Source organism: Microtus ochrogaster, chromosome 5, assembly GCF_000317375.1.
Source record: "Microtus ochrogaster isolate Prairie Vole_2 chromosome 5, MicOch1.0, whole genome shotgun sequence".
In the NCBI taxonomy this organism is placed as follows: domain Eukaryota; kingdom Metazoa; phylum Chordata; class Mammalia; order Rodentia; family Cricetidae; genus Microtus; species Microtus ochrogaster.
Window position 1 is genome coordinate 5,294,203 of NC_022012.1, and position 19,161 is coordinate 5,313,363.

At 36.3% G+C, this 19,161-nt stretch overlaps 1 protein-coding gene across 1 annotated transcript in view; it reads right to left on the bottom strand.

The window, feature by feature from the left end:
• Cntn5 (contactin 5) overlaps window positions 1–19,161 on the bottom strand; it is a 1,200,756-nt gene that overhangs the window by 342,550 nt on the left and 839,045 nt on the right. The window contains exon 9 of the mRNA XM_026779314.1: window positions 448–651. Within this exon, the coding sequence (XP_026635115.1) occupies window positions 448–651 (204 nt within the window). The remainder of the gene's footprint in view (window positions 1–447; window positions 652–19,161) is intronic.

Sequence of the window (19,161 nt, forward strand, 5' to 3'; positions counted from 1 at the left end):
TCTCTCTCTCTCTCTCTCTCTCTCTCTCTCTCTCTCTCTCTCTCTGTGTCTTCCTCAATTACTCTCTACCTACTTTCTGAGGCAATCTTCGCTGCACCTGACTGATTCAGCTTGGTTGGCTAGCATGCTCCAGAGATCCTCTTGTCGCTACTCCATGCTGGCCTTATAGGCATGCTATGTCTGACTGTATACACAGGTACTTGGGATTTGAACCCAGGTCCTGAAGAGTGCAAACATTTTATGCACTGAGCCATCTTCCCATCACTCATCTCAAAATTTCTATTTCGAGGCATACATAAACCCAGATTAAAGGGAAGAAATTATAAATAAGTTAGTTCTATTTTAGTTTATTTGCACTTAGGTCAATTTCTGAGAAAATTAGGAATAGTACATCTTTGGATTTACATATGAAATGCTGATCATTTAAATCCATGCCAGGTAACTCACCATCATTCCGCAGAGTGAGCGGTGTCGGAGGACTGAGCACTCGTGCATTCGTCACGGCATTTTTCACCAGACAGATATAGCTGCCAACATCTGATGGTTGCACTTTCGATATATAAAGGTTGCCTGTCTCTTGGGATATGAACCTCCGACTGTCCTCCGCCACAAAGGAGGGGAACTCGTTAAAGACCCAGCTGTAGATGATCTCTGAAAACACACAGAATTCAGTTGTTGAATAATACAGATCACTAACAGACAAAGCTCAAACTACAAAGAATAGACATTCTTTGGATCCAAGTCCACACACTTGATCCTCAAATAATCTAATATATTATATTAAAAGAGTGATTCTGGTTTATACCTGCGGAAAGTCACACAACCCTCAGAGATATTGTGAATTTACTCATTTTCCCTTTAATTGTGAAGTTCATTAAACAAATGCTTAATAGTCAGCATTGTGGTAACACAGAAGGTGAAAATTTAAGAGATAATTCATTGTTCTTCTACCCCAACTTCATGGGTTGATGTAGCAAATAGGCTACTGAAACCTACGAAGGAGTTTAAAGAGACGGCAGAATAGAACGCAGTGGAAAAGATGGGAGATGTGTACTTAATCCTGCTGATGCATACAGACTTCTCTATTTAGGAGACAGCTGGAATTTTGTTATTACCAGTTTGTTCATCACATATTGGTTGTGAATTACCTTAAACCAGACAACATACCAATGAGAAAAGGAAATGTCACAGTTTCATGGACCTATCCATCTGAATGGGAGAAAGCAAGATTAAAAGGAAGACGGAGTTAAGGCTTAAGGCTAATGAATGGGAAGAAAAATGGCAGTGGGAAAAAGAAGAGAACTAAAGCACCCTCACTGAGCTAGAGAGTGGTCAGGCTAAAGGAGAGCCCGGGAATCTGACAGTATCTCCAACTCCAGAATGAAGAATGGGAAAATGGGGCAAATTAGTGATAAGGAGCAGGACTAAAATGACAATGACAGGACACTGGTTTAGTAGTCACAAAAGACATTGCTTTTGAGTGACAGTGGCAATGATGATTGTGAGGAGCCACAGCCTCTTGATTATGCAGAGAACATGGCAGAAGAGTGCAGGGACATACTCAGCAGGTAAGAACACTTGTTCATGCAGTGACCCAAATAAGTTCCTAGAGCACACATTGAGTGGCTCAAAACTGCCTGTAACTCAGGCTCCAGGGTATCTGACACTTCTCTGGCCTCATATGGACACCTACTTTCACAAGCATGTGCACACACACACACACACACACACACACACACACCCCACATAACTAAACATACATTAAAAATAAAAATATTATAGAAGAACTAAGAAAAAGATCAATAATGATAAACAAGAAAAGACAAATATTAAGGATTTAGCTTTAAGTAACTGAGCAGTGTAGGAGAGAACATACATTTCTGTCTCTAGATGGGACAATGATAAAAATCAATGTTCTTTGGAGATGTGGACACAGTTAAACTGGGGCCTTAACCATGACCCCTCAAGCTCATATAATGTCAGCTACACAACTTGGACTCAAAAAGGAAGCTTTTTAAATTTGAGACAGGGCCATTGAAATCTCAGCTGGCTTCAAACTCACCTACATTATAACTGGAGGAACAGATCTTACAGCCTTTGTTTTGCATTACCTGTTTAACAAGGCAAGCTAATTAAGGTTTTAAAATAACCAAGTTATTATAATCTACCTTTGGAATAAAGAGGATTCACTTTATATTGTCTTTTGCTGTTTTCCTCTTCAATCACCCTCTGTTCTTTCTTTATCCTATCATGGATTGTTAAAAGTCAGTTCCCATCTCCTCTTCTACCTAGTTCAAAATGGGGAACCTGACCTTGAGTCAACATTTCCAGATGCTCAAGCAAATTTAAAAATAGTCCCAACCAGACATCACTATTCACTAAATGAAAGCCCTAACATTGAAATTTAATTATATCTAATCAAGTTATTGGCCAAAGGGACCCTACAGAACACCCCCAATAACCCAGGCTGTCACCAAGCGTATTAGTTGCTCTCCATAAACTGATGGTAAATCCTACTGCAGAAGATAATGCCTACAGAAGCCACTAAACACAGAGAAGACAAGCTGGTGCCTACCCAGAGCCTTTACTCCCACTTGCTAGTGTTCATGTACTGAAAGTACTCTGTAAATTACAGAGGAGAAAAGTAAATGCACATGAACCCAGCTACAAAATTCATGATGTAAAATGATGAACTGCCTCCATAATATGCTAGCGCAATAGTCTCACAAAGTTGTTGGAATAACCAACCATTATCTATTGGGAATAAAGTTAATGCCATATGATGGCACTCATGCCTGACACCATTCTCTGGTGGAGACTAGATAGAGCATGATCTAGTGGAAAAAAATGAATAGTATTGTTGTGCTTAATAAATGTTGGAATAAAGGGACTCCTCATGCATTTTGCTCTACTTATAGATCATCAGATGTCTAAGCAGAAGCTTCCTCCTGCAGTAGATGGAAACAAATACTGAGATCCACAGCTAGAAAATGCACAGAGAGTGAGAGATCTTGGAACACTCAGCCCTAAACAAGCTGTCTCCATCAACTGCCTCCTCTCAGGGCTCAAGGGACTCTGTAGAAGGGGAAGCAGAAATTCTGTAAAAGCCAGAGGGGATGGAGAACACATAAGGCCTTATGGACAGAGCAGGGATGACACATACATGTATACACAGAGACTGTGGCAACATGCACAGGACCTACATAGGTATGACCCAGAGGTAGTCCCAGTTCTTAAAGGAAAAATAAAATGGACACAAGCCTCCATCCCTAAAGCAGAACCCAATTGACAATGATTACAAAGGAATACTTAGCTTGCTATACAAAGCAGACATAAGGGAAGGCTCCACTTCCAGCAACAGATGATCAATACAAGGCAAACTCAGCAACTTAGTGGTATCATTGAAGGGTTTTTAAACCTTACAGATCTTTTGCTTATACATTATAGTTTTATTTATTAATCTTTAATCAGATTTTTGTGAGTGATAATGTGTGTTAATCTTGTCCTATTCTGGTTTCTTTTTTTATTTTATGCAATGATTATTATTTCCATTAATAATTACTTATATTCTTGATTGTGTTTTAATAAGACAGAGAAAGAAAGAATATGGATTTGGATAGGTGACAAAGTGGGGTGATTCTGGGAGCCACTCCATAATCAGAATATATTGAATGAAAAAACTCTATTTTCTAGTAAAAAAAGTCATTAGAAATAGTCAAGTGGACTTACAATGATTAAGCCCATGCATAAAGTATAAGTTATATGCACACCATTCTAATGAAACACTAGCTGCAAGGACTTCCCCATCTGAGGATGCGGCCCCTCTACCTAATAACCCAATAAAAATTTAATTTGTTATTCACACATAATTCACAGAAATTTGGTCTTTCAATCATATAAATTCCATAAGACTTTACTGAAGTTTCTCAAATTTTTGCTTGCTATTTGAAATTTAAAGGTGCAGAGAGTAATGAGCAATTAAAAGCGGTCACTAAAATAATCACTATTTCTTACAATGATCGAAACTTTTTGAGTCAATGGTTTGCAAAGTATTTTGAGTCGAGGACACTGGTACATAAAATTGGCACTTTTAACATCTCACAATTAAATGGGAATTTAGGGGCTCAAAAATGCTGATTTATTCTTGCAGTTTTCTTTTTCATAGAGCTAAGCAGTTAACAGTGACAAAGGGGACAGAAGGGAGAGCACTGCAGAATAGCCCAGCTGACACCCTGAAACTGGGCTAGACTTCTGGCCTGTGCCCAAAATAGAAACACTGAGTGGAGTCAAACATCTTTTAAGATCCCTGTTTACTTTCTCCATTAAGGCTTTTTATTATCTATTAACATTTACTTAAAGTCTCCTCAAATTTTACTTTCACAATAAAGAAGAATACAGCTAATTTAAGGAGATGTTATAGTCTGGGACATAAAACAATTCAGGGATACCAGAAAACACCTTATGGCTTTAGCCTTTACTTTGTGTGCTACTCTGATGTGTACTCTGTGCCTAACTCTTTAAAAAGACAAATATGTATTGATTTATTAAATAATAACATTTCAGTATCATGTTTTATTTCAGAATATATTGAGACTAACTGGTTAGCCATGACTTTCCCATTTCCAAAGACATCTTTTCAGATAATATTGAATCTCTTTCCTGTATATGTAGTACTATTTGGTAAAATGAATTTCCTTTTAGACCCAGGCTTTTGGTTTCCTTTTGGAGACTTTTAGTCTGTTTATGTTGAATTCAAAAGTTGTTCTAGTTCATTAGGAGTTTAACCCATCCAGATCATTGCTTGATGCATGTGCTTTATCTCAACTCCTTCTTTCTACTAACCCAAATATTTATCCTTAATGCTGGCACACTCAGGTTTCTAGGCTTTAAAATAGATTTCCATGATATGAAGATACACAGACACACATACACACCACACATACCACAACATTCTCTCTCTCTCTCTCTCTCTCTCTCTCTCTCTCTCTCACACACACACACACACACACACACACACACAAGATCTAGGAGGAATAGTTCAGCATGATAAAGGTATTTATACAAAAGTCTCAAGTTAATATTGTACTGAAAATCCAAAGAGTCTCTCTTCCTAAAGTCTTAAAGAAGAGAAGATTTCAAGAACTGCTGCTCCTGAGAGATTCCACTGTCCCAGAACTCTATTCAGAGCTCCAAGCCATTCAATTTGTGAGAAATAAAATTTTGTTTATATATGGATAGTATTATCTTTTATTCAGAAACCTCTCAAATTTCACTCAAACACTATTAGAACAAATTAATTCATCTTTGCAATGTACTAATTGCAAATTATTTGAAATACAATCTAAGAAGTTCAGAAGTGAAATACCTACAATAAGTATATACTATTTAGTAAAGTATCCATGCCTTGACAGTTATGACATTGATGAAAGAGAATGATCAAGATGCGAAGAAATGACAATGCATTCCACATTTATGGATTGGAAGTATGCACATTGATAAAGCATCAACATTGTCCAAAGAGATTTAAAGTCAGTACAAAGTAACAATGGCACCCATCAAAGATCTAAAGCAGCATTCACAAAGTTTATATGACCATAAATAGCAGAAGCACTCTTGAATGACCTGCTGTAACTTGATTTTAAAATACAAGACAAATGCATACTTATAAAATGATCTTAACATCAGCACATATACCAATGAACAGGACAGAACAGAGTCTAGACATAAATGAACACATTTATAGCCCATTTATAGCAAAAGTTCTAGGACAGGCACTGAGAAAGAACAACCTTTTCAGTAAGTGATGCTGGGAAAGCTATGTATTCATACACGGGACACTGAAAATAGACCCTGCCTGTCACCTGTCATAAAAACGAGTCTTGAGTTAACTGAAGCCTTATCCGAATCACTGAAGCACCAGTGATAAGCCTTGGAAACTGCTGTGGACCTTTTGTTTGTCTGTTCTGAGATTATTCTGCAAAGGTCAGGAAATAAAAACAAAGGTTAGACACAGACTTGAAAGTTTCTATGCAGAGAGGCATGCAATAAAGAGAACTAATGCACGGTTTATAAAGAAAATATGTGCAACCTATATATCTGATAAGGAATTTATACATCAAAATTTTAAAAGAAAGAACCCATGAACAAGCCAGACAAACAGCAAAGGGAACTGTAGATCTGAACAGGTGTTTACCAAAAGAAGACATCCAAACATCCAAGCATTACAAACAAAAACGTTCAGTCTAATCGTCAGCAAAGAACAATAGAACCGGAGAGATGGCTCAGCAGTTAAGAGCAATTGCACATGTGTAGGACTGAGGTTAGATTCTCAGCACCCACACCATAGATCACAACCATCTTAACTCCTGTTCCAGCAGAGATGACCCCTCTTCTGGCCTCCTGTGGGGACTTCATGCACATGGAACTGCTGAAGCTTTGGAGAAAGGAACACGAACTCTTACATGCTGCTGCTGGAATTGTGAACTCTAGGCACCAAGTAAAACTCACTGGCAACATCTCACAGTAGGGAAAACTAGATGATGTTCAAAGAAAGGGAATGATATGAAGAGATACCTGCACATTCAAGGAGTGTGATACGCTGCAGCAGAGAGATGGAAGCAAGCTAAGCTCCCATCTGGTGATATGTGGACAGAAATAGACAGCGTGAATAAATGCTGGAATACCATTCAGCCACTGTCATCTGTGATAACATGTGCAGAACTGGAGGTCTTGATGGTAAGGGAAGTAAAAATAGGCACAGAAGGTCAAGTACAACTCATGCACTCATGTGTGGGATCTAAACAGGAGAAGTAGAGGCCCGGAACAGAGTGGTAGTCACAGGAGATTGGGAAAAGTGTGAGGTAGAATTGTGGCATGATGAGTGAAAAGTAATTAATTTGCATGATGCTGTAAAAAGAGAAGAATTTCTCATGTGCTACTTAGCACACTGAGTATAAATGGTATTTTAATGTAGTACTAACAAAATCTAGAAAATTGGGACTGGAAAAAAAGCTCACTGGTCAAGAGCACTGGCTGCACCTCCTGGAAAATGTGATTCTCAGCATCCTCATGACAGCTCATATCATTTACATCTCCAGTCCTAGGAGATCCAATACCTGCTCTGTCCTCTCCAGACACTAGGAAAAGAAGTAGTGCAGATATATATATATATAAATATATATATATATATATATATATATATATATATGCAGAAAAATAACCCAAACACCTATTTTTTAAATTAGAAAAGTGAACTTATTCTATGAAGAAGTTATGAGTTGTCCTTTACCTAACTTAACATATTGTATGTCCAAGTGTTGAAGCTTCATGGTACACACACACAGAAATATGGACACATACATTTTAAGTAGTTAAAACAAACTTACTTTAAGAAGTTTATGTGTATCTTTAACAACTCTGAGTCCTGGACATATATTCCCATTTAATCTAACACAGGAGGATTTTTTTTTATTCTTTTGTGGGTTCCTGATTCTTAATAAGTTCATCATCTAATGTGATAATATCAACTCCATGAAAGAAAACAATCCTGGAGTTATCTTTTAAAACTTTTGCCACTACTTTAGCCCATTTTCATATCTTCCCTTAATTAAATCATCACAAAGAGATATTGTTATCATCAGCAATGGAACTCATAATGTTAGATCGGCATTGAAAATTTAATTTCTTAAATGTGGTGGTTGGGAAAATGCAGGTAGGCCCTGCCTTCCTTGTAACTGAGGGTTCGGGTTTATAGTGTCACACATTGCAAACCTTCAATGCTGTTCTGCAATTTATTCAGTGCCAAAGTTGATATTCTTCTCTTTGCTCCCTTGACAAAGAAAATCATTACTTAAATGACAGACTTCCACATCCATGGGGTATAAAAACCGGCATTTCCATATGGGTGAGGATGCTCATTGCTCAAAGCAGTATTGCATTGATGGAAAAAAATAAAACAACCTATCAGAACAGGAAATAAAACCATGTACTGGACTCCCCAGTCCTTGAAAACAATCTCAGAGAGCAATCATATGTGATTCGTTTCAGAATTTTCTAATATAGCTGCAATTTGAGAAATAGCCATTATTCTTTCTAATGACTTGTATGCATAGAGAAGCTATGGGTTAAGAATTTAGAAAGAACATCATGCAAACAACATCAGTGAAGTTCATTGGCTCAATTAATAATAGCACTCTCCTTTAAGAATGCAGCTTCTCTACCCCTGTCATACACTAAAGGGGAGACTCAAAAGCCAGCAACTTTGTTATTTTTATGCTTTCTTCAACTTTATTTTGTATATGAAATTTCAGGTAATTGTAAGTATTAACAAAAGGCTCTGACTTTGCCTTCTTCTGCCTACTCCCATAGTGTAAGATTTAACAATATTTGTCAAATAACTAGAATTTGGTTTATTGAAAAGTATAACTTTCAGTTTTAATGGTTAAATTTTGTATTTTCAATTTGGCATACTTTTGAATTTTGCATTAATTTTTACTGATACAACTGAATTACATACTAGAAGTAGTTTAATATTTCTAATTATAACATTTATTTTAATTACATTACCCAATATGACAACCTCTCGTAATGATTTAATTAAGTAAAGATACTTGAATATGATAATATTTGACAATAGTAAGTTAGTGGCAAAAATATTAGTTAAAATTTTTCTAAGATAGTTTTTTTCATGGAGTTGATACAACCACACTGAATTCTTAACTTATGTCACAAAAGAAACTGCAGAGACTCTCCAGTACTCCTTGCAATAGAACATAAGAAACAACAGAAATTAATAAGAAACACCGTTTAAAATATTATATTAAACTATGTATATGCATGTAAATCTTACGTGCATAATAGATGTGTGCATGTGTGCATCGCACAAGGAGTCAAGAAGGGGGTTCTCTGGAACTGGAGTTGAAGGCAGTTGTGAGTTGTGTAATGTGGAAACTGGGAAGAGAACTGTAGTCCTTTGTGAGAGCACTCAGTGCTCTTAAACATTGAGTCAGCTCTTGACCCCAAAAAGCAATATTTATGATATTGATGAGTATCATTGCTATAACAGAAAACGTCACCTTTAGTCATGTCAAGTACTTTTGGAAAAATAAAATTCATATTTATTTTTCAACACTGTATTTTCACAAAGTCAATGCCTGTTCCATAGTTGAACAGTAAATACTTATCAAATATGTGAATAGTTATGACTAACTATATTTATACAGGTGTATAGAACTTGTTAAATTTTTAGCACAAACATGGATTGGCTTTCATATTTTAATTTGCATTGAAAGTTTATTAGTATAGTCATGGACTTGGTTTGTTTTACTGAATCAGTTACATGGATCCTTAGATATTGGAGGGACATTACAATTGGAGGTATTTCAGGTTATTAACAATCTTATGTGTAGTCTTCTTCAGTGTCTCTGCATGGACATAGTTAATTGGCATTTTCTGAGAATTTGGTTTGGTAGCTTGAACTGCTAAATGGAGTATACATAAAGACCATTTTGGTGGCTAGATTTATGGTGGGTTTGTAATAAAGACCATCATGGGACAAGCATAATGATAGGAGTGGGCAGCTCCCTGTCAACAGAGTTCTTGCTTTTCATGAATAAAGAATTAAGTACCAGATTTCATGTGGCATGGTTTGTAATCCCAATGCTGGGGAGGAATAGGCAAGTGGAGCTCCCTGGTCAAGCAGACTGGTCTACTTGATGAGTCCAGGCCAGGACAGTGGGTGATTATGTCTCAAAATAAGAGGGTTCCTGAGGAAGTACATCAGAATGTCTCATCTGGCAATCACATATAGGCTCATGTACACAGGCACATGCACTCATATATACAAGTTTTACAAAGTAGCAGCAAATCATTATACACAAAGCACTGCTTAGGTATTATGAGATATAAAAAGGGGTTGGGAAAAGTTTGTAAGAGAGTTTAATATGAGTTTCATATTACACATTTTTTCACTTAATTCCTTTTCCCTAACTTTACTACATACATATGTGAAGACATCATGGTGAGGAAGATCTTTGGATTTAGTGTCATAAAGGTCAGAATTTCAGAGCCTTCTTACTGTCTTCTAATTGTGAGATTTTTGAGCAGGATATGTAGCTTTATTAAAGCTCTAGTCTACTCATCTCTAACCTGAACTGAGGGTTCAGGTCCATGTAGGGAAGATGAGATAATACACTAAAGGTTAATCCTTGAGAAATGGGCCCATTAGTTTTCATTATTACTTTAATCCTCTTCAACATTGAAAAGAGTGGGTAAGCCAGGTGATAATATCACAGTGTTGAAGGACAAAGTCGAATTTGCCTCAATCATCAAAAAGTTACCCTTTATCATTAGGCCATATTGTGTCAACTACTGTTCTCTGGTTTTTGAGTTTTACTTTCAGTTTTTATAAAAATAAAAATAAAAAGAGATGGTGATGTTGTTTGATATGTTAATGCCCAGGAGAATTGGACCACTTAGGTGTGTGTCCAACCTGAAGAAACTGTTCTACAAAGGCAGCATTGGCTCACAAGAAATGTCCTAATACATTGTAACGATGGATATCCATCTTGTACTTTGTACAATGGGATTTAATCTCTGAAAGTGTCAAAAGTTTCTTTCCAATAAATACAGTCAGCAGCAAATAGCCTAAGAGGAACAAAAACAAGACAGGTGTCCTATTCATCACTAATTCTAAGAGATTAAAATATGTTGTAAGGTAGCAGGAGAGAAATTCCATCTGCTTTAAACATAAAATTACCCCAATACAAAGCAGACTTCATTGTGACATTGCATTTAGTTACCTTGACTGAGTAAAACAAAGAACTAATTCTCTTTAAGGTTGTAAGACATGCATTTTTATTATGCTTATTACCTAAAGTCAAAAGAAGTAGAATTATACTTTAAAATTATAATATGTCACCAAGACAAAAAAATTTATGTGCACGTAATTAAAAACAATGTTAGCCAAATAGAATATAAGAAAGGGACATTTATAACAAAAATAGTTTCAAGTTGGCATTATTCATGATCCACAAGTTACAAAGCTCTGAGCTGGTGAATTCTAGCTAGGCTCAGGGTTTCATGTGACTATACAAGTTAAGTGACATTAGCTATTCTGATTTTCTCTGCAGAACGCTTCATACCATAGAGGCTACTTGTATCCCAAAAGCCTTCTGTCTAGATGTAAAGGTCATTGGTTACTCTTTTAAAAACATGACCCAGATTTCTTGCTTTGCTAAGGGGTTTTGAAACTATTTATGGTAAACTCTAAATGATGACAGGTCTGGGACCAGCATTTATTCCAAAGTGTACAATAGTTAGAAGCACAGGTTCAGTTTAGGCTTTGAACTTTAAAAAGCATCCACGCAACATTTCCCACAAGGCACTGGTAAACCTTATATATTCCAATCCTGTATCAATATCTTAAAATCTGTTTTCTAGAATATTATCAGGACTTATGACTGGATATGCTTATACAACTGTGAAAATTTTAGTTTAAGGTGTATATATGTGGAGAACTATGCAAAACTATGAAGTGCATCCACTGGGCAGCACCAAAATGATGGAAAAGTTTATTCTCTCATAGATCAGAGCACTAGAGGGCATAATGGTAACAGCATCAGACTCTCAGACATAGAGTTAGAGAAATCGTTCCTTTGAATGTGAGTTATTGAAGGCATGTTCCCAGGGGATGGAAGCTAGTACCAAAACAGCACAGCAAAGCATGGATGTGCTGTCTGATACAGACTGACTTACAACTGATCCCCTTCGTACCCTCAGATACATATTTCAACGCAGAACTGGAAAGTGACAGACTGGAAACAACAGAGGCCAAGCACCGTATTCTCTGCCTCGTATCACCTGTGCATTGTTTCCCTGTTGATGTTGTGCTACTATGAAGACAGAGACACACCACGTAAGCCAGGTTTTCCAGATGATGAGGGACAGCAGCAGCATGCCTGGAATGTTGATGTCGGCAGGGATAAGAGAGTTCTGCAAATGCATAATCAGCAAAATCCCATAAAGTGAAAGAACAACATAAGATTCTTGTGTGCACATAAGTCTATGAGATGAAGGAATTTTCCAGAATTGGGTAAAATTCAAAACCAGGAAAATAGGGTTCCATAAATATAAAGTCCAATAAAGTTTTCCCATTTTCTTGTGTGCATTAGTAAAATGTTACCATCATTTATAAGTTGTTTCTCATTATATACATTTACAGTGACTATTAACTTTTTTGTGTATATTGAGAACAAAAGTAAGTTCACCAAGCAAATGATCTAAATACTCAGGATTTTATTGACAATGAAATTTTAAAATATTTATTTTAAAGTAGCTTACTTTTAATTTTATACTAAGCAAATTTTATTGTACATACTTGAATAATTACTATAATGTAACTATTAACAGAAACAAATATAAGCTTTGAGATACATCTCTCTTCTGAGTAGAGAAAAGAAAAAAATCCACTAAGAACTATGATTTGCCTAAATTTTAAATTCCATATATGAAACTCTGGGGGAGTTTACATTTACTCTACAGGTGCAGTAAGCAATTACAATAAAAATGAACTGATATTCTAACAAGATTGTCCCTCAACTTTGTACTCTCGATGTCATTTTTTGGACATTGGTGTTCTCACAGCTTAGCTAGCAGCCATTAATACTTCATGCAACTCTTTAATGCTTTTATCACAAGTAATTTGTTTGTCCTGGCACCACACTGGAGTAGTAGGTGCTGTCTCTTCATCAAGGAAATATGAAATAGTTTATTTTCTCTTCAAGAGTTTGTCCCCATGGCTCACCTGCTCCAGAAAAAAATCTAACCATAAACACGTATTAATCTCTGCTGATGTGTGATCACTACAATACATCTTCAAATTACCATTCACTCAAATTCACATAGCGTGACGATTTGGCCTAGTCACTGAAAATAAACTCCTTGAAGAAATATAAAGATGATGAAGTTACAGAAATAAAAGAAACAGTACAAGACATGTTCAAAATTTTTGAATGTTCTGAAGGCAACTTCTCTGTTAAAAATATAAGTTGTTTTGAATTTTTAAAATTTTGTTTATGTCATATTCCCCATACAGTTAAATTTGTCAAATTATTATCAACCTTTATTAGTGAACTAGACAATATGGCAATGTGTATTATTAAACAACATAGAGTTCTTTAGCAATTAAGAAGCTCATTGAAAAGAAAATGTGGGAGTTGGGGAGAAGATGATGGAGGAAAACTTGTAAAAAATTTTGATTTCAATTTGAAAAAGTAAATGAATAAGTGCAATGTAACTTGAAAATATAGATATATCTAAAATAACCAAGTGGCTCCTGGATCAAATGCAGTAACCATGTTCTGTCAAATGCATATATCATTTCATATGTGTAATACAGAAACAACAGGTCTGAGTAGTGTCAACCATGATGCTGAATCAACTCTTACTTATTTCTCACTTACTTTTATTGCTTGATCAGAAATTTGGTTGAATTTCATTATTTTTTTTTACTAGATTTAACGAATTGTGTTGGGGGTGTGTGATTGCAAGCATGTATGTTTCCTGCATATGCACACAGGTGATGTGGGATTGTCCTCTGTATGCTGTAAACATGATGGGTTAATAAAGAAAGCTGACTTGAGCCTATGGCAGAGTGGAGAGGAAGTAGGCAGGGAAGACAGACTGAATGCTGAGAGGAAGAAGAGTGAAGTCAGAGAGAAGCCATGGAGCCGCCACTGGAGACAGACATGCTGAAACTTTGCTGGTAGACCACAACCTCATTGTGATGCACAGATCAATGGAGATGGGTTAAATTATAATGTAAGAGTTAACCAATAAAAAGCTAGAGTTAATGGGCCAAGCAGTGATTTAAACAATACAGTTTCTGTGTGATTATTTCAGGGCTAAGCTGCCAGGAACTAAGTAGCAGCCTCCTTCTAGACACAGGTACTAGAGTTACAGGTAGCTCTGAGTTACCATTGCAACTGGGTGCTAGGAAATGAACTTGGGTCTTCTGCCAGAGTAGCAAGTATTATCAATCATCTCCTCAGCCCTGACTTCAGTTTTGTAAACTGGCTTTCCCTCAGTGAGCTTCCAGACACTTTAATCTTTAACACTTTTCTGTCCCCAGGGTGTTTACTCTTCAAATCAAAACATGGCTAGACTCCTTACTTGTAATTGACTGTTGAGATGTTCTCTGTGTGCTCTCAGCCATGTGCGCTCCACAGTTATTTTACTTTGTAGCCATTATTCCTCTTCTATTTTCTCATTAATTCTAGTGATTTTCACAGTGATCTCTTTGTACAATTACAAGATTCCTAAGAACTGTAAGTGACAAAAAATACATAATTTCTTGGGCCACAGAAGAGAATATTATAGTTTTTAAAGTAGGAAAACATTGCCTTTAGAGATTGCTTAGAATTTTAAGCCCAGACAGCAGTTAGAGACAGTACATAGATTTACTGAAAAACTACTCCATTAGAAGCAGACCTTTAAAGAAAAAATGGAGCAATTCTGATTTATAGAGATTGCTTCAAAGAACAGTGGCCACATAAATTGCTAAGATACAGTTTAAGGAAGAAGAGGATGTATTCAGTAAGAGAAAAGGTGGAGCAGGAGGGCAGAGGTTTTTTTCTTTTTCATTTTGTTAATACAAGAATGTTTTCTTATAGGGAACAAAAATCTTAAAGCACTGAAGATATTCGCTCAATGGTTACCATAGCGTTACAAAAGGTGAGTTTGAGTCCTCAGCTTTCTGGTCATGATCTAAGCCACATGGGGCTTCAACTCGGTGATCACATAAGAAATAAAGGGAGAAAACAAAACATGGTTTATACCAAGGCCACCACATGTTTAAATCTTGGTGCTATCAGCTGGCATTAGTGTCATCTTCAGCTAACTGTCTGCCCTGCCCAGGTTCTTCATCTGTAAAATTAGCACAGTGACCATTGCTAGGGAAATTTAAGAATATGCTAACCATGAACTCAGAAATGCATCAAGTACATCTTCGAACTTGAGAAAAAGAAGAGGGAACATCTACTAGAAGAGCAGGCAGACCTCCAACCCATGGACCTTCCTCACTCCCTAGATTACCTCCATGAAGACATCCCCTACACCCAGAACCACTGACCAAACCTCCCAGGAGAATGGCTGAGCTCCAGCAAGCACCTCACACATCCACCCATCTCTCCCCACCACACGACCCCCTCTGGAAACCACAGGCCTGGCCTCCCAGAACAGGTTGGTCATTCACCCTACTCACAGATCTTCTGCCCCTTCTGTTAGCCATATCCCAGCCCCAAACTTGAAAGGACAATACCTTCAGGACAAGACTCCATAATGGAGACTATAACTCTGGCCTCTTATCCAGTTGGAGACTTTCAGCTGGAACAGAAGCCAAGCAGCCTGCCAGAACTGTCCCCAACTTGAACAGAGACACCTTGCTCTGTAACAGACTACACCACCCACCAGAAGTTCAGCCTCTAACTTGAGTTGAGACTATCTTTTCAACCACAGGCACACAAGCCAAAAGACCTGAGAGGAAGCAGAAACCAAGGAACAAAATAGCCATCCAGAAAAGACAAACCTAAAAATCATCACTTAGAGTAACAATCAGCACAAACCAGATGCATAGACACCAGTTTAAAAACACAATCAACAACAGCCAGGGCAACGTATCATTAACAAGTCCAGATATCCTACTACAGCAAAACCCTGAATACTGTGACATGATCGAAGCACAAGAAAGAACACGTCAAATCAACTTTATGAAGACACTAGAGGTCCTTAAAGAATAAGTGAATAAATCCCTCAAAGAAAGTGAAGGAAAAATAAAAATAGTTGGAGAAAATGAGTATATCCACTAAAAACGGCCAAGAAATAGTTGACAAAAATAAGCAAAAGTATTCAAGACCAGAAAATGGAAATAAAAACAATAAAGAAAGTATAAGTTGACAGAATTCTGGAAATGGAAAGTCTAGTAAAGTGAATAGGAATGAGAGACGCAATATCACCAACAGAATATAAGAGACAGAAGAAAGAATTTCAGGTGTTAAAGAAACTACAGGGGAAATAGATATATCAGTCAAGAATCTTGGGAGAAGGTTGATGGGGAGGGGAGAGGCACGAAGAGGAGCAGAGAAAAATGTAGAACTTAATAAAAATCAATAAAAAATAAAATACAAAAATATGCGCTCCAGGTCTAAAAAAAAGATACAATAAGCATACAGAATACCAAATTGATTGGACTGGAAAAGAAATTCCCCTCACCACATAATAATCATAACACTAAATACACAGAACAACACAGAATACTAAAAGCTGCAAGGGGAAAAGGGCAAGTAACATATAAAGGCAGCCCTATTAGAATCACATCTAAATTCTCAATGGGGACTTCTAAAAGCCAGAAGGGCATGGACAGATGTCCTGCAGACTATGAGGGACCACAAATGCCAGCTCAGACTACTATAGCCAGCAAAATTTTCAATCACCATAGAAGGAGAAAACAAGATATTCCATGATAAAGCCAAATTTAAACATTATCTACTTACAAATCCAGCCATACTGAATATAAAATATACTAGAAAGAAAACTCCAGCCCAAGGAGGTTAACTAAACACATAAAACACAGGAAATAAATAATCTACATTATCAAAACACAAAAGAAGAAAAGAATGCACATGGACATGTGTGTGCGCGCGCGCACACACACACACACACACACACACACACATTCACACACTAACCCACCCACACAGCACCACCACCAACAAATGAAGAGGATTAATAATTGTTGGTTATTGAGGAATTGAGAGATAAAGACCTCAATAAAAATACATAGACTAATAGAATAAATGTAAAATATGGAATTATCCTTCTGTTACATTCAAGAAACACATCTTAATATGAAATATAGATTTTTACCTCAGAATAAAGAGTGAAAAAGACTTTTCAAGCAAATGGTCCTAAGAAGCAAGCTGGAGCAGCTATTCTAATATCTATCAAAGTAGATTTCAAACCAAAATTAATCAAAAGAGACATGGAAGGACACTTCTTACACATCAAAGGAAAAATACACTGAGATTATCTTTCAATTCTTAACATCTTTGCCTGGAACATAAGGGCAGCAACAATTGTAGAAGAGACATTATAAAACTTAAATTACACATTGACCCTCACCCATTGACATTGGGAGACTTCAGTATCCTACTCTTCTCAGTGCACAAATCTAAACAGAGAAATATTAGAACTATCAGATAATATGAACCAAATGGACCTAACAGATATTTTCAGAACATTTCACCCCAACACAAACGAATACACCTTCATTATTAATAGTTTGGAAGTTTCTTCCAAATTGATCACATACTCAGTCACAAAGCAAGTCTCAAAAGATACAAGAAAGCTGAAATAATCCCTCAATTCAATCAGATAATCAGGGATTAAAATGTGATTTCAACATCAACAGAAACAACACAAACCCTACAAACTCATGGAAATGTAATAACTCTCTACTGAAGGACTGCTGGATCAAGGCATAAGGCATAAGGATAGACTTCATAGACTTCAATAAAGATGAATGCACAACATATCTACACTCATGGGATAGAATGAGAAGTGTTGCTAAGAAGAAAGTCTACAGCACTAAGTGCTTCCATAAAGAAATTGCAGAGAGCTCATGGTAGCAACTTAGCAACACACTTAAAAGCTTATGAAAGGCCAGGTGGTGGTGACACACACCTTTAATCACAGCCCTTGGGAGAGGAGGCAAGAAGATTTCTGTGAGTTTGAGGCAAGCCTGGCCTGCAAAGTGAGTTTCAGATAGCCAGAACTACATGGAGAAATGTCATTTTTTTTAAAAAAAAAAATGGAACAAAAATAAACAAGCTCACCCAAGAGGAGTAGACAGAAAGAAATAATCAAACTGAGAGCTGAAATCAATAAAATGAAAACAAAGAAAACACTACAAAGAATCAAAGAAATAAAGAAATAAAAGACAAAGGGAGAATATCCAAATTGAAAAATTCAGAAAAGAAAAGGGGGCCATGAAAACAGACATCAAGGAAATTCAAAGAATCATTAGGTCATACTTTAAAGACCTGTACTCCAGAAAATTGGAAAATCTAAAAGAAAAAAAAGTAATTTTTATGATAGACATGCCTTAACAAAATTAAATAAATTTAAATAGACCTGTAACTCCTAATGAAACAGACGTATTAAAAGTCAACCAAAAAAGACCATAGACAGACTATTTTAGCACAGAATTCTATCAGACTTTCAAAGAAGAGTTAATGTCAATACTCCTCAAATTATTCTATAAAGTAGAAACAGAAGAAACCTTGTCAAAACCATTTTATGAAGTGAGGCAACAGTTACCATACAAAGAAAAATAATTTCCCTTATGAACATAGATGCAAAATATTCACAAACTGAGTCAAAAAACACATCAAAACCATCATCCACTATGATCAAGTAGACTGTTCCCCAGAGACTCATATATGCTTCAACATGCAAAAAATCTGTCAATGTGATCTACTATATAAGCAAACTGAAAGAAAAAAAAAGCCCGCATAATCATCTCATGAGATGTCATAAAAATACAATACCTCTTCATGATAAAAGTCTTGAAAGATCAAGGACACAAGGAACAGACCTAAACATAATAAAAGCAATTTACAGCAAGCCTAGAGCTAACATCAAATTAAATGGAGAGAAACTCAAAGCATTTTCACTAACATCAGGAACGAGAAGGCTGTCTACTCTTCATATCGATTCAATATAATACTTGAAGTTCTAGCAGGAGCAAAAAGACAAACAAAGGAGAGCAAGGGGATAGAAACTGGAAAGGTAGAAGTCAAAGTATCGTAATTTACAGATGATATGATAGTATACATAAGTGACCCCCCAAAATTTTACCAACGAACTTCTACAGTTGATAAAAAAAACCTTTAGTGCTGAGTCTGGATACAAGATTAACTCAAAAAAATTCAATAATCTTCCTTTTTACAAATGACAAACAAACTGAGAACAAAACATGTAAACAACACCATTCATAAGAATCATAAACAATAATATAAAATGTCTTGTGGTAACCATAACGAGGCAAGTGAAAGATTTGTATGACTTAAACTTGAAATCTTTAAAGAAAGAATTTTATTTCAGAAG